The sequence below is a fragment of the Buteo buteo genome, chromosome 3 (assembly GCF_964188355.1).
Source record: "Buteo buteo chromosome 3, bButBut1.hap1.1, whole genome shotgun sequence".
NCBI classification, from domain to species: domain Eukaryota; kingdom Metazoa; phylum Chordata; class Aves; order Accipitriformes; family Accipitridae; genus Buteo; species Buteo buteo.
The window spans coordinates 3,503,526-3,529,112 of NC_134173.1; the positions used below are offsets into that span (position 1 = coordinate 3,503,526).

Consider the following 25,587-nt stretch of genomic DNA (forward strand, 5'->3'; position numbering starts at 1 on the left):
CGAACGAGGCGGCAGACCCCGTAAACGCGGCGCAGAGTTGACTCAAAGCGTGCCGAGGCCATCCTCTGCCCCAGGCGCCCGCCGCTTTGTCCCAGCCTTCCCCTCCAGAAGGTAAAACCAGGCCGGGGGCAAAATGGAAAAGATGGGGCGCAAGGCCGGGGCTGAGGCAAAATGGAAAAGATGGGGCGCAAGGCCGGGGCTGAGGCAAAATGAAAAAGATGAGACATAAGGCCAGGCGGCCCCCGGTGCGGATCCCACCTGGGGTTGTAAGCCAAACGAACCCCGGGGTACGTACAACCCTACCGGGAAAGAGGGTTTTCTGCCAATATGGAGAAGCCCACCCAACAACCTTGGTCGAATACCCCAGTCAGCTTCTAAAATTTTTTTTTTTTTTTAAGCAGGTATTCTTTAAAGCTTCCTTTTTTTCCGAACCCGCTAAACATCACGCCACAGATTTAAGACACTTGGGTTGTTTGTGGCAGCAACGCCGTGCTCCCTTAGAAGCGTACTGCCGGCGCCCTGTGAGGGGCTGACCCCGCCTGCGCCATGGCAGCCCTTCCCTCACAGGAGGCTCCTGGCGGGACGGGGTGCCCGCCCGCCCGGCAACCGCTACTCCGCCCTGAGGCGAAGGTCCCTCGGCCCTGAGAGGGAAGCAGACTCCCTCCCTCTCCTCTAGCCGCAGCGAGAGGGGCTACCGCTCCCCTCTGGCTTTCTCTTCCCCCTCCGCCGGCGGACCGCGGCCGCACTCCCTTTCCCGCCCTCCGCCTCTCCTCAGGCCGGGGAGGAGGTTGCCGGCGGTGGGCGGCGCCATCGCCGGTGGCCGCGGGGGGGCGCCGGCCGCCCTCTGCCCGGCCGCCCGTGCCGGTGAGCGGCAGTCCCGCTGCCCGCTCGGCGCGCAGCGGCCGGGCATGGGGGAGCTGCCGCCGCCGCCGCTCTGCCCTCGCTCCGCGGCCTGAAGCGCGCCCGCCCTCAGTAGATCCCGGCGGGGCAGGGGGCCATGGGCCGCCTCCCCGAGGCGCGGGGGTTGTGAGGCGTTAGCCGGCGCTGACTCGGAGGCTCGGGGAGCCCGGTGAGGGCTGCGGCCGGGAGGGCAGCGCCTCAGCGCCGGTGACTCGGAGCGGGCGGGCAAGGCAAGGCAAGGCAAGGCAAGGCGGCGGGGAGAGAGGGGGCAGCGGCGGGGGGGGGCGGGGAGCGGTGTGTGCCCGCTCCGCCGCCCGCCCGCGCCCGGCGGCGGCGGTGGATGGATGCGCCATGGCCACGCTGGTGTGCCGGGTACAGCTGCTGGATGACACCGACCCTTTCAACAGCACCAACTTCCCCGAGCCCACCCGGCCGCCGCTGTACACGTTCCGGGAGGACATCCCCCTCGCCACCCAGCTGGCCGGGGTGCACCGTCTCCTCCGAGCTCCGCAGAAGGTACTGGGGGAGGGTGGTCGTCTGGGGGGGGGCGCCGGGCGAAGGGGCAGGCAACGGGGGAGGCGAGCCGAAAAGCAGCCCCGTGGACCGCTGGCCGTGGCTCTGGCAGCCTAAATAATTTCCTTAAATCCTCGGGAGAGGCCCCCCGGGGCGGGGGGGGGGGCTGCCCCGCTGCTCTCGTGTGTTCCCAAACGCCTTCAAGGGCACCTACTGCCTCTGCGTTAAGTTGTAGCTGCTCTCCGTTTTCCTCAGGAGGAAAAAAAAAAACCCCAAAAAACCAACCCAACAACCCACCAAACCGAAGCCCTTGGCGGGGTATCGAATATTACGCGCCCGTCCCTCGCTAGCGACTTCTCAATATCTGGGGGATGTTGAGGAATAACGCGGTGTCTAAGGACAGCCGAGCTGCGAGGAGCGCGGTCGCGCAGGCAGGAGCTGAGCTTTGCTGTGGTAAGGTTTAACGAGCCAGGGCTTTGGTAAAAATAGCAGCGCGTCTGCTGCCCTTGAAACCATTGGTACCGCTAGTCCTGCTCGCAAAGAGCTGCTGTGCGTTGCTGCCACGGCCCTTGTCAAATCTTACCTATCTCTTCTCGCATACTTCTTCTAATACATAGGCTGGCATCTGTAGTTCTGCCCTTGAAGTCGGGCACCCGGGCATGATACTTGAATTTTCAAAGCAGCGCCGTTGATTGACATAATAATAATTGTCCTTTTATTACTATCTTGTATCTGCACGTTAGTTCTGCAGAGCGCACCGAAGAAAAAAGGAAAAATGCCCACTTCTTTTTTTCTGCCCAGAAAAAAAACCAAAGTAAAAGTTGTAAAACTCTTTTATTTGCTCGCTGATAAAGTGGGAGGAAAATGGTCTCTTAACATCACTTGTTGTGTTTTATCTTGCTCTTGGGAGCTTGCGGGAAGATGACAAAGGGCTGTGTGTGCCCTTAGATTTAAGGGTGTCCAGAAGCCCATAAAAGCATTTCAGAGAAAAGCTCTTGGAGCAGACAGAAGTTTTGCATTTGGAGAACGGTTTCTCGCATAATAGTTGCCAAGGATACAGCATCCAGCGAGCAGAGCTCTGCCTAACGCACAAAACCTTTGGAAGCTCTTGGTGCGCTGGGTCAATTCTGTTTTCATGTGCTCAGTCGTCCTCAATTCAGAGACTGGTCCCATTGTTTTCAAGGGAGGCTTTTTTTGGAGTCAGAGCTAATTAAAAGAAGGGCCCGATGGATTCCGACACCTAACGAAGTAAATAAAAAGATAGTTTAAAATCTAGATTTGCAGTTGATTCAACATCATTTTCAAGGGTATTCCACTGTGTTGTGTTTTGCTTTTACTTTGCTTTGAATACTGTCCTGGCATTTTTTTTTTTATAACCATGGCTTTTTTTTTTTTTTTTTTTAATAACTCTATACTAACCAACACCCCCCCCGCCCCCGTTTTGTGTCTTAGGAGCCACCCAAAATCCATGGCCACTTCTACACATTTAACTCCTGCCCTGTGTTTCAGCGTGCAGTATGTTTCTCAAGTTTAATTAGTTTGGAAACTGGATTGCAGACTTTGGATGAAAGATGGCCAAAGTCTCTAGAGGTGCTGTAAACCCAGCTATGGAAGATAGCTGCTCTGCTAAAGGCAAGTCCTGGCCCAGTGATGTGTTAACCTGAGGTTCTGACTCTTGCAAACATTTTGTTTCTGCTGTTGTAATGATGTGGGCAGGCTCACTGCAATCTGCTTACGTGGTTACAGTTACCTTTGTGTTTGCAGAACCAGGGCCTGTTTCTAGAGTGCCTTAATTACCTCTCTTGGCCTTCTCTTAGCTTCTACAAAGAAGGAGGAAAAAAAGGGTTGATTAGACTTGTTTACCTTTACTAGTTATACTGAAAGCCTAGTTCATTGTGTGCACTTGCACTTAGTGCAGCCTTTCTGTGTTTGGCATTACATCTTTGTGTGTGTGATTTTGTAGAACCAACTGATTAGTTGCTTTTTAAGGATAGGCTTTCCATTTTCTTTTTGGAGGTGGGAATATTCTTTCTGCAGCTTTTCCTCAAGACTGTATTTACTTGCTCTCTAGAAGATCACCACATTTGTTGACCGAGAAGGATTTTGCTCCATTTCTCCCAGAGATCAGGACAAACTCTGTGATCTCGGAGGAATGCAGCTGTCAAAGCAGAGCATAGGTTGAAATTCAGGTGTCAGTTCACATTGACGTATTTGAGGCTTGATCGATTAATTGCTTTGAAAATTAGTGAGCTAGTGGATTGATGGTCCGTTTAGTATCTTGATGGTGACTAGAGCAAAATATCTTGAAACAGATGTAGTAGCTCATAGCTCAAATACATAGTAATGCTGCTGTCTAAATCATTCCTGAAATCTTATAGTGTTGGTCTTTTTGCCAGCAAGTTTGAATGATCAATGCTAGTTTTCTTTCATCAGTTTTTAAGTTATCTTCATTTGACTTGGATGAATATTCACTTATTTTCTGAGCAGAGGTGCCAGCTTGCTGCCTTCAAATCACGGGCTGATTTGTACATCTCCTCGTAGATGGTGTTCTGCTGTGGGATGTACTTGAGAGACTGAAGTCGGTAGCGAGAATCCAGGTCACTTCAGTGGGTGTCAGATTTCACCATTGCTGAGTTGAAATTTGTAGTGACGATGGTCTTTTTGTAGTTAATAAAATAACTTGTATACTGCAAGTCATTGTAAGTTAAATATTATAAACAATTATTAAGAAAACCATTTAAAATTCAAATGAAAAATGCTATGACCTGTCATAGCATGTCGTTAGTAGCTTTTCTGTAACCAGCAAATATTATAGTTTTGATTCCAAAGGTCAGCATTTCTTTAGTCCAGTTCTTTGGAAGTACGACACTTGATTTCATATGTTCGTTTTATTACTTCTTCTCTTTAAACTTACAAGTAGAGTTCAGTCTGGATGCAAGTCTGGATCTATAAAGTGTCTTCTGATTGACAGTGTTTTTTAGATCCTCGTGGAGGAGCGCAGTGTAGTTAGGCAATGGAGTTCCATGAACGCTGGCTGGGATGGGCTTTACCGCCCTGAATGCATCAAGTATCTGGATGAGGGGGAGCACCTAAACTGGTTGACAGGGAAAACTGAGAAGAAAGGTGCCTGCAATCCTTCCTTCACTTGGAATTAGGTGCCTGATTGGAACCACCTCCCTCCCCCTTATTTCCCCGCTTCTCTCTGTGCACGTACCTTTCCCTACAGCCTTATCTCTGGATGAAGCAGCTTGCTGTACCTTGGCTTGCGATCACTTCTGCCTTGTGTGTGCAGCAGGCGTGCCCGGTGCCGAACTGAACCCCCTGGGGCAGGGCACTGCCGTCGGGAACAGTTGCTTTGGGTATCCCCCCTGGTTTCAGGTGCTGGACGATGACACACCATCTTAGTTGCCAATGCAATGAAGTACCACAAATTCTGTTATGGTATTTTTAGCCACATCTACAAATTCTTGCTGAGTAACTAAGCCACATTGCAGAGCTTTTTTGGGTTGCTTATGTTGATTCGATTGCCCAAGGCGCCACTTTGGATTTGGCTCTTACTGCTTTGTTTCTGAGGATTTTAGGTCTCTCTTACTGTCCGTTGTATGAATGAGAACTGGATCTAGTCTGGACTCTGAATTCAGATGTCCCTTTTGCCCATTTCCATGAACCTTGGGAAAATTCAGAACTGGATCTAAATTTGTGGCTCAGGCCCAGTGCCAATAATGCTCTTTGAATCTAATTTGGTACTTTGGGTTTGTTGGTTTTGAATTGCTTTGAGTTACTTGATACTTCTGACTTGCTGACACAGGGCCGTTAAGGAGAGTGGATATATATACATGGCCGATGTCAAGTGGTATGCTTTTTTTAGAGATCTTCTTCATTATAACTTATTCATATAATTACAGCATGCTGAGTATGTTGCCATAATCTGTTTTCACATCCCACAGTACTGCTCAGCGTTGGGGCAGCTCTGTAAGAAATACATGTTTACAATAATATAGGAAATCACACTGTCGAATCTATCAAGAAAATGTGATTGAAATACTTTGTGTAATAATGCAAAACCAAAAAAACTCACAGTGCGTATGGGGTGCTGCTGGTCACGGTGGAAAGGGGAGATATAGTGCTATGAGGGTAGTTGGTTTGACCTCCTCTTCCCTCTGAGAAAACTGGAGGCAACTTCTGTGTTTAAATCTCTTCCAAGAATTTGTAATTAGGAACAGTGTCATTCAAAAAACAGTGGTATGAGCAAATAACTCCAATGAGCACTAGAGGGATTCAGGAGTTTCATTCATAAAGAAGCCATCCAGATTTCCGCCTTCAGTTGCTATGATTTAGCCCTAGATGAAAGCCAGGGCTGACTCGGGGGGATGGTGTGATGTAAACTGATAGCGGGGGCTGTTCGGCCAGGTTGTGTCCTGGCATGGAGCTCCGCTCTGGCACTGAACTCAGTGCCAGGCTGTATCCTGGCATCAACTTCAGGTTTTCTGAGAGCAGAAAACCTACCAACTGGCTCCTTTTCCCTGGGTTTCCTTGAAGCACAGTGGCGTTAAGAAATGCCTTGGTGCACAGGGGCTGGGGAGAAGCAGAAGAAGGGAGGAGGATTTGGATCCTGATTCTGCTGGAAGTAGCGGTAAATAGAGCAGCTGTTCTCTGAAGAGGGCATTTTTGGGGTTAGTTGTTATGCTCTTCATGGGAGCTGAAGAATAGAAGATGGAAACTGGAATATCATCATTGTCCCCGGGAAAATGAACCCCCCGCAGGCAGGGGAATCTGGCTGATATCTTCTGCAAGTGTTGTTGCTGAGGTCTGGGGAATATTTTACTTGAGGGCTCTCAAGACACCTAGGTTTTTCACATTGTCTCTCAGGCAGGTGGACATCAGCCCTTTCTCATCCTTCAAGAGAAGAGGGGATTTCATACAACCGTTATTTCCAACAGGTTTCCAAAGTGTTCTGGATCTAGCCAAGTATTTCTGGAACTGACAAAATACCGTGCTTCAAGAGATTGACCCTGTAGTGGTTGTGTGTGCTTGAATTTTCTAGGGAAGTATTTATGAGGGCAGAGGGTGCAGGATGCAGGTCTGTCTTCTGACTTGAAAGCACAAGCTGCATCAGAGCCTGTGTGAAACACACTCTTCTGGGGGAGCATAAATACCTGCCCAAAAGCACAACCGTGAAAAGCTGCCCAGTCTGCAGCAGCTTATTGTCTTCTGCGGTGTGGGAGCAGAGATACCCGTACAGCAGATACAAAGTGACTGTCAAATGCTGAGCTTTATCTCTGGCGGTTTAACATGAGAGGTATTTGAAGTTCTTGCAAGGTTCTTCTGACAAGTTATAGTTGGGGCAAGTTACAGTTCAGTTCAGTTGTTTAATCTGGACTTAAAAGCTGTGTTGTAAAAGAAGGGGAGCAGACCTATCCCAGAGATCTAATTCCTGAATTTGACACTCGTCTCTTGCAAGTCTCTCAGTTTGGCTGCTCATAGCTCAAGAGTCTTTGTGGAGCTCAGTGTCAAGAATGATGGGAGCGAGCGTGCTGGTAGTTCTCAGGGTACCGCTAAATTTTGAAATCACAGATTGGTCAGATGCAGCCTCTGGAAACTTGCATCACCTTGTGTTTACTTGGAGGTTTGTAATCAAAGGAGATGAATAGGAAGAAGTTAGACTTTGCTGTTATCATACTCCAAGTCTTGTACTTGCAGTTACAAATTTTGATGTTTTCTTTCAAAACCAGGTGTAGGTACCTCCTTTCTTCCAAATTCTTCCAGAATTGTTGTATGAAGATTGTTAATGGCTTCAGCTGGCAAGAGACTAAGATGACTTCAGTCTGTATCTATGATGGTGGAGGAATGGTCAAAGATGTGGGACCTGGCACGTTGTGATCTCCAGTTCTTACCGTGTTGTCCCAAATAAGAACAAACATTCTAAAAACTTTGAGGAAGAGTTTTCTCTTTCCAGTGCTTGCACAGCTGTCCTACCTCACCAGTAATTAGGGTCTAACTGGGAGTCCCATTTGTTTCTGCCTGATCTCACTCACTGGGTTGTGAGGATAAGTATTACAATCCTTGTGCAACTGTATGCAAGGCAGTCGGGCTGTAAGTCACCCATCCATCACATTATCACCTATGACAACGCTACCTGGTTTTACAGTCCACTTCTCTGACTGGAATTGAGCCAGGACAGGTTGGTACCTCTACTCTTTCAAAACGTGTCAAGTATTTTTTTGGTGAACCCGAGTGGTCTGGGCTGGGGCTATACTCAGTGCTTCAGCAGGCTGTGTAAGATACTACTTCATTACCGGCTCAGAGGAAAGAGTGCCAGCTACTACACCTCTGTCATCACTTTCCACACCACCTGGATTGCATTATATTAATATTAACTTTATATTGTATTACAGTTATTAATAAGACAGCAAGGAATGTTGTTACACATTTTTAGCAGAGGAACAAGTTGGGACAAAAGTAGCAGTGAGCTTTCTAGTAGGCCCAGCTACCTAGAAACATCTGCAACCATCTGGCATATGAAACTATTGAAGTAAAGGTGAGACAGACTTGAAAGTTCACTTTACACATGTCATCAGCTTAACACATGTATATTAAAAAAATGCATTGCAGTTTCCAATTCCAAACACTTAAGAAGAAGTAATTCTGTCATTCCCACCATTTTAAGAATGCTTTAAAGAAAGAAAGAAAAAGGCTTAGACCTTTTCCTTTACTTTCAGTATGACTACTTGACTTCAGTAGTCATGCTTCTAAACTGACCCTCTATCTGTTTTGTGAGTAGGATATTTACTTGAATTACAAAGTCCTGGAAAACTGCTAATTGTGATCCTGGATGACTAGTGACTATTGCTAAACAAGGGCAATGCATTATTATTCATCTTTTGGTCATATCGGTCATCATTTTACATAGTAGTGCTCAGTAGGCTGACTAGCAAAGAGTGGGGTGACTGGAAAAGCAGCTTCATCTCCTTTTAGTTGTAATTCTAGAGTGGTTTTTAAGGCAAAGAAAATGAGACTTAGTCTTGCCTTGTGTTTACTAACAGTTAAACTCTTGATATCAGGAAGATGAGAAAAAGCTGCATAAATAACAAGTTGTAATACAAAGTCAAGTCAGGTACATGTGATTACATGCAGTAGTGGAGGGGTGTGTATGGTTTGAAGCTTTATAGTCATCAGCCACAAAAATAATAAGCTGTATCTTGTGCTTTGTGTAGGTAAACCAGTTGTATTGCTTTAAGCCTATTGATAAGATAAAGCAATACAATTTTCCTCTTGTACATAGCATGCATGATTATATTGGAATGAAAAGCACTTGCAGATAGCTTGTATTTCCCTATTTAGGAAAGAAAGAAAGTTATGCCTTCGTCTTGGTTTCTGTGCTATCTTCTGCTTTTAGAAACTACAGACTGTGCCAGTTAAAAGATAATTGTAAGTAACATTGATACTGATGTAAAAATAAAAATACGAGACATTTCAGTGCTGTTCTTTGAAGCTAGTTGCCTCAGATTTACTAATGAGCCCTTCAACCTTTGTAAGTGAAATTGAGAAAATAAGTATTTTCTTTAGAATTGTAAATATACTATTGCAGCCACATGTAACAGCTTCAGAAGTAAAGTAGCTGTTTCAGCTGCTGGTGAGCTGCCTAGGGATTTTGTGTCTAGCTTTTCCTGATGGTTGTGTTATCAGCAAGAAGGTGAAGTTCCTGGCCTTTCTCTGGTGCTGCTGCTAAGCATGTTCATCGTGAACCACCTGGCGTTATTTGGGGGCTGGCAAAGGAGGTAGCTGTAGCTCTCATGGCTGTGCCAGCTAGGTTGCTCATCGAAGGGTCATATGCAAGTTAAAACTAGCTGAAAAAGCACATCCTGTCTGTTTTCTTACTTCATTACTACAAGGCTATTTTACAGCAACAATTTTTTGTGCAAGAAAAGAGCACAATAGCAAGGCGTGCAACCAGAACACCAACTGGAATCTCATTTGTGCTAGTGAAATGCAAAATGGGGACTTGTGCCTGTTTTTTGTCAGGGTGGAACAGAAGTTCTGAATTTTCTCCAAAGCACCAGTGATGACCCCATTCTAGCTGTGGGGTAGACATAAATAGACTTCTAGAACTTGGAAACACTTGGCATTTTATGGGAAGTGGAGAAATCAAAAGAGCTTCGTATCTACCCTCTGTTTATTACAATACTCCAGCAGCTGTCCCTGGAGCATGGCTTTTGGCTCCACACATAAAGGGTTTGTTTTTTTTGTTTTTTCTTCTTCATCTCTAGTGTTGGAAGGGAGTTGGCTTGCAAAAATCTGGAGCCCTCTGCTCTCTTTATGGGAGGTCTTGGTGTCTCTTGAGGGGGAGACCCTTCTAGGTTGCAGGCAGAGAATTAAGGATACCTGTTGAGCTTTATTCTTTGCACCTGAGAGGTGTAGCAGTCCTGCACGGCCTGAGCAATTAAAGGTGATGAGCAGCCGGTGAAGAAGAAGGAATAAGCAACAAGGGGGAGAAAGAAAATGGTGCCATTTCCTGTGACCCTTGGAAGAAAGGGGAGATTCCTGAAACTGTAAGGTTCGTTTGTGTTGCTCTGTTTCACAGGCAGCGAGGGCTTCTGTGGCTGACCATTGCCTATCAAAAGTAAGTGATTTGTAGGATTCTCTGTGTGTTTTGTTGCAGGTTTTTTTGTTTGGTTTTTTTTTTTTGTTTTTAAAACTTGGTCTCTTTCAAGAGGGTGCAAGGACTGAGAAGGCTGAGAGTGGTGAGTGCCAAGGAGAGCAGGTGAGCTGCAGACTCACCTGTGTCTGGCTGTGAAAGTGTGTTGGTCCTAAGGCTAGTGCCTTCTGAATTTCAAAAGTTTCCCTCATGAAGCACATTTCATCTAAATCCTTTAGGTATATTTATAGGAAACTGTAATGTGATCTGAAAATGGGTGTTTTTTTGAAAAACTGTGTCCCTGAGGGAGAAAAGGTACTGCTAGGGCAAATTACGCTATTTGTGCTTTTCAATCTCTACATGTGTTTCTTCCTTGTTTTCATCGTTCTTTCAAGTACTCTGTATCATGCTACCAGTTGAGTCAAGCTTCTCTTACAAATACAGAAGGCCTGTAATTCTCCAGTGGCCACAAGTAAGGTAGGCAGGCTTTATTCAGAAGTGGGAAAGCAGGGTGTAAGTAAAACATGGTATTTTATTTCAGACAGACGTAACTGATTTAACGTGTGTTACTATTCTAAATGATTAATGTGTTGCAATGATCAGTGCTGGTCACAGTTGAAGGACTCTCATTTCACTGAAAATTTTTTGTTCTGGATTGATTATTATACATGACACGTTTTGTCTTGTGGCTGTACAAGGCAGAAAGAAGTGCAACTCTTCTGGATTTAGTATGCACTGGTTTGTTTGCCTGTGACCCAAGCATTCCCTTCCTGTCTTATGCAACCTTCATTTTAGACTGGAATACGTTATACTTGCTTGTTTATGCCCCCTTTCCACATTTTTGAGCAGAATTGAGCTTAAATTATTGAAAGTAATGTGTTTAGGTTTGTTATACTTGCCTTGTAGATGGTAATGTGTTCTTGTTTAGATGCTGAATCCAGTTGTTGCTTTTTTAAGTCTAATTAAAAAGTTAACTTGTCTGCAGCATTGTTTCAGCTACTGTATAGTGGTTTTACTGGGTGTTATGCTGCCTTGTGTGTGTGTTACTGTAGTTAGGCTTCTTGTAGACTGAATTTTGGCTTAAGGAAAATGAGCCATTTTTCTGATGAAGTTGTATGTTGTGGGGGAAGTGGTGGAAGAAATTGTGATTGTTTACAATGTAAAGGGCTATAGTTTCTGAGACTCAGGCTGTGTTTCTCAGTTCAGATGCTACTTAATTAAGCTTTTAGGTTTCCTGTCTTCTTGATGGACTTTTTTCTTGGTTTTGAAATGTGGATGAAAAAAGCCACCACAGTTACGAATGTGAATTCATGCTAAGCCTAGGGTATGCCCATATCTTTGAGTTTCCGAACTTACTATTCAGATTCTTAGAATACAGTTTTTCTGGTGCTTTTATTTTACTTGCTGAAGAGAAGTGATCAGCACTCAAAAGCCCTTTGGAGAAACACCCACCTGTAGTAAATTTGAAATGTGGAAGCTTGCAATAATGGAGAGAATTATCTCAAGATGCAGATATTCTATGTTCTTTCTTTGCTAATCAGATGTTCCTTAATTTATATGTGTTGAGCTTGAAAGTCTTCAAAATGTGCACATGTTCCTTGTAGTCTTTCTCTCTCTCTTGTCAAGGGGTCTGAAGAAAACATCTCCTAATGTTCATCTGTACAAAGGTGAAGAGAAAGAGAATACTGTTTAGGCTAGTGATCAGAAGCTGTGTCAAAAAAGATTAATGGTCCTGGAAAACTGGTAATGAAACACAGTCTTACTCTTCCTCACATCATTGATTAGAATTCAGCTCTAGTTTTAGTGTATGAAATTCATTACTGTTTGATAGATCGTTTAGCTATATCCCAGAGGACATTGTGGTGTCGCTTTTTTTTTTGTTTTGTTAGTCTCAAAACATAAGGTCTTCTAGGTCCTAAGTCTGAAGCTGTCTGTTACACAGCAAGATTAGTGTTTTCAGTTTTTAAAAAAAGTCTGTCTAGTTGCAGGGGAAAAGCCTGAAAATGTGACTCCTCAAGGTTAAAAAGACAGTGAGACCTTAGCTTTTTTAATAAAGAGTTAACACTTGAATGTATAAAAACTACTTGGCTTGAAGAAAAGAATTAAATTTATGTTTTTCAGTGTTATGAAAGACAGGTATTTACAAAGCATCCTTGCAAATGCTGTTTCAAAACAGGTCCTGTAACTGCTACCTCAGCACAGGAGTTCAGGAGCATGCAGGGTGAGGACTGAGTTGTCTCCTCATCAGCAGTATTTTCAGGGCAGGATTGAAGTGGGCTGCTTTAGCATTGACAAAGCTACGTCATCTGAGCAGCTGCCGGTGAAGGTAAAAGGATATTGATTTTCAAGGTTGCCAAAACGTTGTCTGTCTTTCATGAGTGCTAAATCACATTGAAAGGAATTGGAATGAAACTGTCATTTGTTTTAATATTTTCCTTTGTGGACTATTGATTGAGATGGGTGAGATGCAAGTGTATGCTCTGCCAGTAAAGATATCCGCTAGCACAGAGCAACTGTCTGTCTAGTGGTGCTCCTCCCAATGTCGACTCCAGTTTACCATCACGTTCTCTCAACATGTTTCAACATGTAATTGCATTGGCCTATATACAGTAACGTGGCTGTCTTGGGCTTTAATCCTGGCTGGTGTAAGAGTGCTGATTGAATTGCAGGCTAAAAATAGGCTTTACTCAAATGTGCTGTAGGCTATCAGTTGTGCTCTTCTTTGACAGTTTGTTGGTGACGTGGCATAATTAAAAGTTGACAAAGGCAATAGGCAGAATGCTGTCCAGCTACTTCTAGGATTTTATCTTGAGCGAGGTATTCTCTTAACTTGATGAAGTTGGCTAGTATAGTTACACCTCAAATAAATGACCTACTGCATTAAATTCTTTGATAGTCCTGGTAGGCTGCTGAAAGAATGCTCTTGCCTTAAACCCATTCTTTAGATTGATGTTGTTTCTGTGGGAAAGCCACTGGTAGCAGCCCATAGCATTTGGAAATCATTACAGCTAGGTGTGATTTGAGTGACAAAAAGGAGATTAGAAATATTTTTCAGTGAAGTGTAAGCTAAGCTATATTTACCTCCTTTATGTCGTTATGGTTTGTCACTGATATTCCAGCAACTATTTCAGAAAGATATATGCAGCTGACGAGGGTAGAATAGCTTGCTATCTCATGAGTAGTCATCAGCTAGTGTTATTTTAAGAAGTTTCAAGGGAGATTGATTAAAATTATGCTCTCATGTTCTTCATCCACCAAATTAGATTTCCTGAAATAAAAACAATAATCTAAATCTGAGATAATTAAGCATCAACTCATAAAATATAGTTTGAAGAAGGAAGAAATACTCACCCCCCCCCCCCCCCCCCCCCTTTTTCCTCAGTGAATTCTTCTGAAGGAAGTGGCATCAGATGCAGGCTGCCAAGTACTCAGTCTCTGTGTTTAGATGTTGGAATCAGGGAAGGGAGAATAAACTACAAACAATTACTGTAAAAAGATTACTTTCTTGGATGATTGTGTGTATATGTAGATGCAATCAAAGCAATGTTACACCTGCCTCATGCTCGTTATTTGTCCATTCCTTCTAAATAAGTTGATTCAAGACTGAAGTGTGTTCTGTAAGGTGAGTCACGGGAGGTTAATATTGAAGTTGAAGTCATGCCCGTGTGTTACTTTTTAACAGGCTGGCTGTTTGACAGTTTAAAAGTGACTCATCTCATGCTGCATTTCTATGGTTTGAGTTATTTCTGAAAGCAGATTCCCAAGAGAACCAGAGGATGATGGAGTTGGGGTGATTGTACATGAGAAGAAAAAAAAGAGGGAAGGTCTATAAAGTTTTCCTGGCCCAGAAACAGGAATACAATCATGAGCAGGTTGTTAGCCAAATTTAGTATCTCTTGCAGGCTGCAATTTGTCAGTTGTAACTTTGTGAATAGGTGTTATGTCAAGACACTTTGCAGGAGAACTATTCTAGCAAACTGAAACACCTGTTTATTTTCAGGTATCTCTGTTAAATATTGATAGGATTTGTTGTGAGAAATTGTAATTAGCTGCTTGTGGAAGTGTATGAGTGATTTGGCATGTGTGTTCTTACCATAGCCAATATACTTGTGTAACCTTGTGCCTGTCCTACCAGGGAATTTGACTCTCATATTTGCTGTTGCGGTGGAACGTATTTGGGCTTGATAGTAAAGCTGTCACCAGTGGGCAATGACCTGAGTGGTGCTCATGTTAGTGTCCATCTTTATGAGCTACTAATGGAAACAGAAAGACCTATTTATGTAATCAGATGCTATTGAAGCTAATGACTGTGTTTGGTTTTGTTACGGAGTCACAGAATGTTTATACAAACACATGGAGGTGTTTGGGCATTTTCAAAGGCCTGTGTAGCAAAGCAATGTTTGTGCCACCCCTCATTCTTTCTGCCCTTCCCCTTGCTGTTGTTCGGTATTGCAGCCCACACTGTAGCAGAAGGCTGAAGCTCAGTTTACAAGTGATGGTAGTTGGCAGGTCTCTGAGTCGGCCTCCTCCAGGAGACGGATTTTGGCCATTGATGATAACTGCTTTGTTGCTATTGATGGATCAAACCATGGTGATGGGTATCCTGTGCACAGGACAACTGTCTCAAGTAACCAGGGCCTGCTCCTTTCTTCCACTGTAAGTAACAGTGGAAGAGAGATAGCCTGGAGAGAGGCTGTAGTTTTTCAAGAAAAGAGCTTACTTTAAAACCTGGAAATAATAGTACTGTAACTTCTTGATTCTCAGGAGCAATTTCTGGAGGCCTGTCTGTGAAAAGGGTGTCACCGTAACCTGCAGTGCTAACAAAAAGATAAGCTAGTAATGAAATTACATTTAAGCTGTGTGTTACAACCCAATATTCAAAGCCTTGTGTACTCATGCCCATATTCCTTTGTTGCAGTTGGGAAACATGTACTGTTAGTTGCAGAGATGCTTGCACTGGGAAGCATAAGTCTGACTTGTAATTTTTTGATGTCACTGAGTGAGGAGTTCTGTTTGAAGTTGAGGAGAGTTAAAGCTTTGAAGCCCTTATACACAGATGGATAGAACTGGTAGAGCTCCTACACTAGTGCAAAAGGAAAAAACAAACAAAACCTTTGTAATACAGGCAAAGCCTACCTTGCCCTTGGACGCACACGTACATTTGTGGCGGAATGGGGAATGCAAAATAAATATTCTCTTTCCTGTATTAACTCTTGGACAATAGCCATTCCTTCTTCTCAGAAACACAAGAGGTTTTGGAGCGTGGGCTGTCAGCTTTTTGGGCGCAGGAGCGGGTGGGTGGGCGGAGGAGAGCGGCGCCTGGGATTCCAGGAGAAGCTCTTCAGCGGAATGTCTGCTAATGGCAAAATTGGCGTGAAGTTTAAATACCAGTGTTGCTGCTGGCAGATTTTAGAGTTAATGTTTTGTTTATGCAGTTCTCCTTTGGGTGTTATATTGTGCCCTTAGCATAGTCTCCTATAGCCATACAAAGGAAAACAAAGTACTAAGCTGATGAGCAAGCTTTTATTGGCACCTTGTTTTGTCCTTGTGCAGGAGAAAATAGGTTTGTACTTACTGTGTTATTTTATGATATGGGGGCAGGGGAATTATTTTACTGTCTTTAAATTCTTCAAGCTTCTGTAAGTGAGAATAAGGTTGAAGTATGTCTGTTGCTTGGAACAAAAAATACCAAGTCTTTCCAGGTTCCCTGAAATAAGTGTTATACCTGAGCCAGTCCCTGAGAACTTTCACAACTCATTTCACAAATGAATTGGTATCCAGCTATTTTATTGGTCTGGAGGAAAAATACTTATGTCTCAGTCTCATCACTGTCATAACAGCACGTGTCTAAATTTGCTGTGAGGAAAACTGTCTTTTTAATGTATCTTAGATGAAACATGTTTAAGTTATGGCTTTAATATACTAGTTCAATGTATTAAGAATGCCCAGTTAGTGCAATAAAACTGTATCTAGATGGACTATTTTTTCTTAAGTGTAAACCTCACATATTTGGAAGTAGTTAACTGTATATTTGTTGGAAAAGTTTTTGGGATAAAAGGTTTTACAGAATTTGTCAAGATAGTGATGTCAATACCTGCTTAGGCAGTTGATTTAGAAATGGAGTTCTTGGCAATGTTTAGTCTCCTCCTTTGCCTGAAGGGACCTATATCTCCATTTCTTATCTCTCAGAAGAGGGTTGTCCCTGTTAAATATTAGTGGACTATTCCACATTTGTGTTAAAAATAGAAATCCAATGTAAAGGACAGCAGTACCGTTTGACAATATGACACAGGCTGCCATCACCCTAGTTTTGGCATGTTGCATTATGTAGTTCATGCAGGGAAGGTGTTAATGAGACTTGCCTTTGGGATGTGCTTTTTTAATGGGCTTAGGAGCCTTTTAACTGTTGTGGTTCCTATTAGAATGCTAGTGATATTTGGAATCATATTAATGAGTAGGAACTCGGTTTAAAAAACAGTATACATTTTTGCTGTAGCAATTTAAGTCACTTAAGTTGGAAGAAAGTGAAGAAGGAACATATAAATGGGAACCTAAATAAAAATATCACATTAATCTTATTTCATTTAGGAACATGATTTTTTTGATCTACCCTTAGTTTTTGGGAGACACCATAGAAAATGAATGATGGGAAGAGATTTGCTTGCAAAAATACTTGTTGTTGAATGAATAGACCATGTTGGCATACATAGTGGGAGACTTTCTTGATGTGTAAGGTGCTCTCAATGCAAATATGTTTTAGTTAATTTTAGTCTTTCTTACCACATTGTAATGGGATGGTTGTCAGAGGTGAGGATATTTTCTCCATGCTCTTGACGACACAGTGCTGGATAATACTTTGACTCCACACCAGACCTTACCATAAGTAATTTTGGTATTTTCCTGTGTGTCTCCATAGCACAGTGATGGATGGCTGGTACTTGGAAGCCATTTTCCTAGTTGCTTAGCTTTTGCCACTGAGGTTTTCTGGATATGGGTCAGAGGAGGCATTTTTCTTGGAAGTTTGAGTCATTTGAAGTGGATGCAGTGGACTAGTAGGCCATGAGTATGGCCTTAATGTGCAGCTCCGCTGGACTCTTGAATGTTATTTTTCCAAGAGCTCTTTATAGTGAAGCAATGGCTTAAGCAGTAGGTTTCTGTGGTAACGCTATCCTTGTGTAAATTATGGTAATTATTTTATTATTCAAAACCAAGGTAGTTCTTTCAAACATATTGTAGATATTATTTGATTACCGAACGGACACTTAGTGTCTTTTGAGCACAGCTGATATGCATCCTTTATCCTGCTTTTTCTTGTGATTATGTACTTCTATTGTCTGTTACCCCTTTGTTAGCATGTTTTGATCATGCTGTCAAATTATTCAGTCTTCGTAATATAAGACTAAACAGCTTCTAGTTTGTACTTGTCTGTTGAACTTGATAGTTCTGCTGCTTTTTGTCTTTCCAGGAAAAAAAAATACACCCTGCTTGGTACTGGAATGGCTGTTTTGTCACTAGACATCATTAGGCTTGTATAACAGTCAGTCTGCAACTGCTATAGGCTTTGCATGGGATTTGTTACATCTTTTTAAAATTGTTTTAGGTTTGCCAGCAAACAAAATGTTACTGAAGATTACAGAGCTATGTTAAGCTTGACATGTTTAAGGGTAACTCAGCAGAGCAGTTTGTAAACCAAAAGTACTCTCGGCACAAGTTTATCCATAGACAGTAATGCATATAGATTCCTTTCTCGTAGCATCTTGTTGAGGTTTCAGCAACCGCTGGTCTTTCCAGCCAAAGGAGGGGCAGCTTGTTATCATGACACCGTTGTTTAGCAATCAGGGCTGATGCTTCAGGAATGGAAATTACTGAATGTCTTGAGTACGCTCTTTGGAAGATGATCATAGCGTACCAAAAAGGTCTACGACTGGGGAAAAGAATCTCTTGAATCTTTTGTGCTAAATGTGCCACTGTTCTCAAGCGTGACTTGTCACCTGATGCTGAATTCCAGCCAAGGCTGTAGCGGGAGGGAAGGAGGGATGCCTGGGTCAGACCCTGACGTGCTGTATTTTCATTTATAGGCTGAGGTGCTCTTGTAGGCCTTTCTGCAACGTGACCCTCTGTGCCCTAAAGCTACGTAAGCTTTGTTGTTGTTTTATGGATTCAGTTTTCTGGTTTGGTAGCTCACCCAACTGAGTGACCGAGAGCTGTTTCTGTCACCCTTGCTTGGACGGTTGCCTTTGCTTAGCAGGCAACCCCGCTCCCCCCACACCTCGCAGGGCCATTAAGGTGCACAAGCGTCTTTAAAATCTAGACTATCTCAGTACCGTCGGGGTAAAAAAGTTACTGCATATGCCCAGTGGCTGAAATCTTCAATCCACTGATGCTGCAGTTCTCCAGAGGAGCCCTGGTTGTGCTGCAGGCTGGCCTCTGACCGCCTCTCCTGTAAGAGTCAACGGGAGGTTGCTGGGGACCACATCAGGTGTTGAAAGCAAAACTCAAGCTAGTGAAGCGAGTCTGCTAAAATTCAAATTAATTAAAAACCACCCAAACAAAAAGGTAGGTGTTACATAGGTTGAAGTGGCCTTACACCCTTCTCATGTGGGCTCTCTCCTTTCCTTTGCCACCAGCTGCGTCTTTATAGCCTGGCACCGTTTCTCACAGCTTGACCGTCCCCTGACAGAGAGGATGAGGTGGTTGCTGCTCTGGCCTCTGCCCAGGCAGCCCGTGGCGAGACTAGAGATGTGAAAGTTGCTTTTGGGACAGGGACCGTCTGTGCCAGGACCCGCTAACCTCGGCTTTTCTGGCGTTTTGGGTGCCTGTGGTCACAGGCCATCTTGCTAGGCTGACTGTAGCAAAGGGGTAGGAGGGAGGCAGGCAGGCAGAGACCGGGCAAGGTCCTGAAACTTGGGATCCAGTGCCTGTGGTGGCCAAGATTGCAAACACTGTAGGAGGAATTTTGTTCCCCTGGTCTGCTACAGACAGGAAAACCAGCATTGCCGAAGCTAATGGTGGGAGCCTGATGCTGAGGGTGAGAGATCCCACGTAAGTTTAAATAGCAAAGCTTCGCTTGCAGGATTTCTGTCTGTCACGTATTTGCAGCGTAGCTGGCTTTTGTATGCAATGTTGAACTTTGTGTCGTGGTTCCCCTCCAGCGTAAGGACAAAGTTACCACTTATATAACAATTGCAAATTATAGTAGAAATTGACTGCGGATCTATACCGTACGCTGTTTACAATCCCCTACTCCGATTATTTAATAAGTTGTTTCTAAAGAAGGACTATATTTATTCACTAGTAATCAATATTTTCATATGGTTCTGGAAGGGCAGTCAGGACAAATGAACTGTGTGTATTAACTTTTCTATTGGTGCATAGGGCTTGCAGTTACTCATCAATGCAATTTCTTATTACAGACAAAGTGCAATTTCATATCATAAACATTATGTCTAACTGGAAAATAAGAGAGTAAAGGAGAAATATTGTAGATTACATTCTTGTACTAAAAATGTTATGTGCACCAGTAAACATAAAATCAAGACATTTAAATTTTTTGCTAGTAACAGCTCAAGATATGACTTCTTACAATTAGTCTTTTTAAGGAAAAAAAGAAAGATGTCATTCTGTTTTCTGTTCAAAAAAATAAGATTACCTTTGCTGAATAAGTTCAGGGAAAACAGCTAACTGAGACAAGAACAAACTGCCTTCAGAGCTAAACAAAATTATGTACTCTAAGCAAATCCTTCTAAGCTAGATTGCCAGAGCTTTCTACATTGGTCTGAGATGCAGGAGGTACTGAAGATGACTGTGTGTGCAGATTTGTCAAAGAGCTGAGCTTATGGTGAAAATGAGCCATGATTAAGATGAGATCCATCTCTCATTGCAGTGAGAGAGGACTCTTACTTTTTTGTTTGCTTCCTACACATCAGAACCTTCATCTTTTCCTGCTTGCTATTTCCCAATGTATTTTTTTGGCAATCTGAGAAATCTGTGTGCACAGAATCTGTCTGTCCCTACAGGTGGCCATGTTGAGTCCCAGTATCTTCTTTGGAAATTGTGCCTGTATATCTATGAGGAGTGGGAGATGTTGCCGCTAGAATAATCAGGCGAGAGTATGTTAAATAAACTTGTGAACCCAGTCTTGTATAGTGCTGCCCAAGATGGCAGCTGACATATTTCCTATTTAAGAAAAAGCATGTGATACTAATTTTTCTTTCCAGCGTTCCTTGCTTAGAATTCTTGTGCTGCTTTCTGAGGCAAGAAAAGTCTAAAATAAGCAAAAGACAAAGTTACAAAGAAAAGCAGTGTCTTCCGTTCTTAGATGGGTATGTGAGCCTTTCCTCAGGTCTGAAATAGAAGTAGGAGCTCTTGGACCTGAATGTTGGGAACACCTGCTGGTACCTTAACTGGATCATGTTAACATGCTAAACAATTTGGGAGAGAAGATGGCTCATCACTGTGGTACAGAGACAGTGTTAGCAATGGCAGTTAGTCCCTGTGCTGGTGGGGAGAAAGAGGCAGCAGTTATTGCCTACAAGACATTGGAAAGTTACCTGTTGAGGAAAAGCAGAGAGACACGGTGTACTGGCTACTGAAAAATCATAAGCATCAGGGGTTATGCATCTTATTACTTAAAAGATATTTTATAGGTCTTCACATCATTAAAGCTACAGCAAGACCATCTACTCAAAATAGTAATTTAGAAGGCTTATAGAAATGGAAACAAGCCCTTGTTTTGACCTACTTCATGTAATTGCAAATAGAGATTGTGTATTTTTTATTTATATTCATTCTGTCAAATTTTGCTTGCCTTAGTGTATGCCAAGCAAGGACAGAGAATATGCAAAATACTTCTAAGATGCAAGGACTAGGAAGACTTAATTGCTGCTCACTCTGTTAAATGATCCTAAATCCATCTGGTGCAGTCTGCACCCATAACCTCCGGATACATTTATAATAATCCCATAAGCAACTTGTTGGAAAGAAAATATTCGTGGCTGCCATGTAGGAAGAATAAGTGTGGTCTATTTGATTTCTGAGACATCTGGAAGGGCCACGAATTTCCTGGTGGAAAACCTTCTCGGTGAAACATCTGGGGCTTATTTCTCTGTCTAAACCCAAATAACCTGAAAACTGTCTGAAGCATGTGTTTAAACTTAAAAGCTAGCAGGATGTTCACTCTACCAGCGAAGAGCAAGGAAATGCTTCAGAAAAAAAAGGACACAAAAAAACCAGCTTGAAATACTGCTGCTGTAGACATTGAAGTACCATTTTCAAAAAAGGAAGAAAGAGTAGGAATGTCTTCTCATATGCATAGTTGCTCTTTGCAGTGAAGTAATGCCTAGAGAAAATGTTTTCTGATTTTTTTTTTTTTTTTTTTTTTTTAGAGGGGAAAAGTGTATTTTTAATTTCTTACTTTGAACCTTCTTCAAGCATGACAAAAAGGTGCATTCCTCTCCTGGTTTAGGATGATTGAGTCAGCTATTCTTTGCCTGGCCAAGCTGAACAACCATAGCTGTTGTTTTCTTTTTAATTGGGCTTCACAATGGCTTTTGGATCATCAGAAACTTCCTACTACTTAGGTTGTCAGCAGTTTTCCAATCTGTGGATCTTTGTTGTTGGCTTGTGTTTTGTTTGGGTTTTTTCCTTTGGACCACTGCCAGGACGGGTTTCAATGTTGCCTCTTGCCTATTTTTTTTTTTTTTTTTTTAATTTATGTTCTGCTCCAGGAAGTGAAAGCTCAGCTAGAGGGACGGAGTCAGGAGAAGCATGGGTCTCCATGGCCACAAGGATGCCCTGGGGCGCCCAGGGTTGCCATGGCCATGCACCATCCAACTACAACAGCAAAGCGCCTGCAGAGAATTTCAAAACTCTTTCCTCTTTCATGGACTGCCTTTTGAATGCGTCCCCAATGCTCAGTCCTTTTTTTCCCTCTTTTAAATAGAGCAGGGCTAGTTTATCAACAGGGGAGGGTTTAAGCACTGAAAACCAAACAAAAGGTTTGGGCCTTCTTGCATGTTGAAGGGACCTGTTTCTTATTTCGCTGACATGCTGTTGGAGAAGATGACATCATCCCTGCGGAGCCGATAAAGTTACACCGGTGTATGCGTTGTGAGGTTAGAATAGCACCAAAGACCTTGATGCTTTGCAAACTGCAATTGTTTTTATGCTTTTTTTTTTTTTACATAAGGGTTTTGCCTCCATCCTTTTACTGTGTAGTATAAGACGGCAGCTTAACTAAGCCAAGCTACTCTTCCCACTGTAAGAATTGCTTTCAAATTAATTGGCAAACAAAAGTACCATGAATAAAACAGAACTTTGCGCTTCGTATTTCAGAGTTTTTGATTGTAGCTCACTCTTGCTGTAGTGTGTGAGCTATGCGAGACGTTTGCCCATAGTGAATGAAACTGGAAGGATGAATAGGTACAGCTCCAAGGTAAAGCTTGGTTATGTTTTTGTGGTGTAATAGTGGTTAAGCTCATACTGAAAATAAATTAGTTCTTGCTGTAATTTGTAGTAAAATTATAGTAGAAGTACCAGTAGTACTGGGGGGAGAGAGAGAAATGGCTATGCTTTTTTTCTTGCATGTGTTGTTTACTTGTATCTGTATTTTAGGGCTGTGCTATTGTGTTGTGTTTTTTTTTTTTTTAAGTCAGTGGAGAGACTGTGTCATGATTATAGAGGGAATATGGAAAGCGAGAGACATACTTGTCTCTCCCTTTCCTACTAGTTGCTCAAAATGTGTGCTGTTTTTATCAGAGAGGAGGGTTTTACATTTTATTTGAACCAGATACTTTTCAATGAGATTAAAGCTACGTTGTGGAAGGGAAACCTATTTTATTAGTTGTTATTAGTTAACATGATGCTTTTTCTAGTATAAGGTAGTATATAATTAATTTTTGTGTCAGAAGAAAGCATATACTTTTGTTTCTAGACTTTAGAGAATGCAGCAAGTACCCAAAAGGCCATGTTTGGGGAGGAGGGATGAGCTTGTGATGAATGCCTTGATCTAAGGCTTGGGAGAACATTTGGTCTTTCTGAATGTGCCAAAAGCTTGCTGTGTGACGGGGGGTTAACCACCTTAGGGTTGATTCTGCTGTGGGAAGTGTGACTCTTCCCACTGCTTTAAAATTACTCCTAGCTTTGTTTCAAACTGCAGGTATTGGGCATGTTTCTCCATGTGAAAACCTTCAAACTCTTTTCAACTTTTAGTACCAAAGGTGTCTTCTCTACATGCAGCCATGTTCCCTTCATAAACCACATCCACATTCTTGTTCAACTCAAAAAAAACATAAATCAGTGTGTTTATTGCATTTTGGGTTTTTTTTTGCCAAAGAACGGTCTTCCACCACAGAGTTGGGAAGTCCCTAGTTCTGTGAGGTGAAAGAGTATGGTGTTCCGGCACCTTCTGGGAAATACCGAACCAACTAGTCCGTACAGCTTCAGGACATACGTGTACGTGATAGGGTATTCCAAATTATTTTGCTACAGGCAGCTGTGAGGAGCAGTTGAATTCAACCAAATGGTTATCAAGGCTTATCTATAGTACAAAATGTTACACCAATTAATTTGGGAGTAGAGCACCATGTGCAGTCTAGGCCAGCTCCTTAGAGCATACTCCTAAAGGCCAGATCCCCCCAATCCACATAGGTATCTCTAAAATAATTTTGACAGCTTCATCTCCAAAAGATGCCCACAGTGTCTTCCCCTTCCTCACTAATTGCCAGATATCTAAGGGTTTGTTCTTCCATAATACACTGGCTTTGGTGGCAAGTCATCATCCAACAGTTCCGGACAGCTGCTCCTGGGCTGTTTTTACAGCTTGGTGCCCAGCTGCGTTGCAGGGAAACCCAACCGTTTGTCATGAGGTAGATTGTCAAAGTGATCTGTGTTAAAAGTAACTACAAGAAAGTTGTTGCAATTCCCGGACAGAGGACTGAAGTATGTGCACGATGCTATTGGCTCTAAAATTGACAAGTGCCAGCTTGGCTGACGATGGCATTTAGGTGCCATGTACATTTGGTCTTGTAAGTGTCTGTGCACATTCCCAGCATCTTTTCTGCAGGCAAGTCCATTTGGAATCGTCAAGCTAGACATCTGTAAGTTTGTTTAATCAAGTACTGCAGAAAACCATGTTCAGTCCTAGTGGGTTTGACCCATGTTACCTGTCAAAATCACTCTTTGTGTTTTACTGTGGTTAGTCAAATGTTTTTAAAAAAATGTTAGGAGCAAGCACTGAAAACAAGGGCCCCAAGTGAATTGGTTTATACAAGCTTTTATGCTTATGGCAAAGTACAGGTACGTTGTGGTTCTTATGTGCATAGAAGAAAGAGGTAACTATGGCAGCGATCTAAAGTAGCTAATACTAGATAGTTTAGAAGGGATACTTGAGTACCACCCTAATGGACCAATTTAAATAATAGATATTGGATGGCTGATGTCTTGAAACTTACATGTTTTATATGCTTTTAATTAAAAGAAATTAGCCCTCCTATTCCTAGAAGTATTTAATTGCATTTGATCTCTAAGCCTTGAACTCTAATTATGAGCTTTATTGGCCCATTATGCACTGTATTTAAGGCTCACTTTTAAACAGTGTTGTATTTCTTTCACTTATTTATTCCTTTGTTCTGAAAAAGGTTAAGAGCATAATTGACTTTTTTTTGTTCTTGAATACCACAATCCTGTCTTGCTTTTTCTCAACCTATCTCAGTCTTTCTATTCTCTTATGGCATCATCTAGTCCTTGCTGATACCATTTAGAGCCTGTCCGCTGCCAAGGAAAATAGATCAGCAGTTTATTACTAAAGCCATTTGTTTCTCGTTATTTTCTCTCTATGCCCTTTGAAACAGGGTGATCAGAGTGTGAAGAATGAATACTGTTGAGAGAAGACTAGTAATGTTGCATTCATTTTTTCCTTACAAACTTATTTTTTACTTGTAACTGCGTTGGAGAGTGTGCTTTTCTGTTTCAGTATTGTTCAGATGTGATACTAATGAATGCAGAGGTTCTCTTTTGTTTGCCTTTTCTAGTCTAGACAACTGTTTCAAAGCTGGGGGTTGAAACTGCTTGGCAGCTAATCAAACAAGCAAGAAATGAATGATTAAAAAAATATTAAATGATGAAGCATAAGTGCCAAATAAATTCTGCTCAAGGGAAGAAAATCTGACTTTAGACCCCTTGTGCTTCTATAAAATCTGGAAGTTGTAGTTAAGAAGAGAGTCTGCAGGGTATGTGTATTTTCACCTTTTTTTCAGCGTTCTTGTATTGAGTTTCATTCTCTTAAACTTTTTAATCATGCTCTTTTAATGACTTTACAATTGATGTTTGGTTTTGAAACCATTAAGCCTTTAAGAGACAGTCTAAGTATTAGGAAGAATTGATGGCTGTAGTCATTAGAATATTGCTAGTAGACAAAATCTTTCATTTAAACCTGCAAGATTCGGGCTGTGTCAAGTGTATGATGTTCTCTTTGGTAATCCTGCCATGCTTTATTTTCTTTTGTATTTCACACAAACCCTTGGTGTGAATGTGTTTAGTGT

The 25,587-nt window shown here is 42.5% G+C and overlaps 1 protein-coding gene across 6 annotated transcripts in view; it reads left to right on the plus strand.

The window, feature by feature from the left end:
• The first annotated feature begins 893 nt into the window (after positions 1–893).
• FHOD3 (formin homology 2 domain containing 3) overlaps positions 894–25,587 on the plus strand; it is a 388,990-nt gene continuing 364,296 nt past the window's right edge. For all 6 annotated transcript variants that reach the window (XM_075022703.1, XM_075022701.1, XM_075022699.1 and 3 more), the window contains exon 1: positions 894–1,416. In XM_075022703.1, coding sequence (XP_074878804.1) covers positions 1,252–1,416 — 165 coding nt within the window. In that variant the 5' untranslated portion in view covers positions 894–1,251. The remainder of the gene's footprint in view (positions 1,417–25,587) is intronic.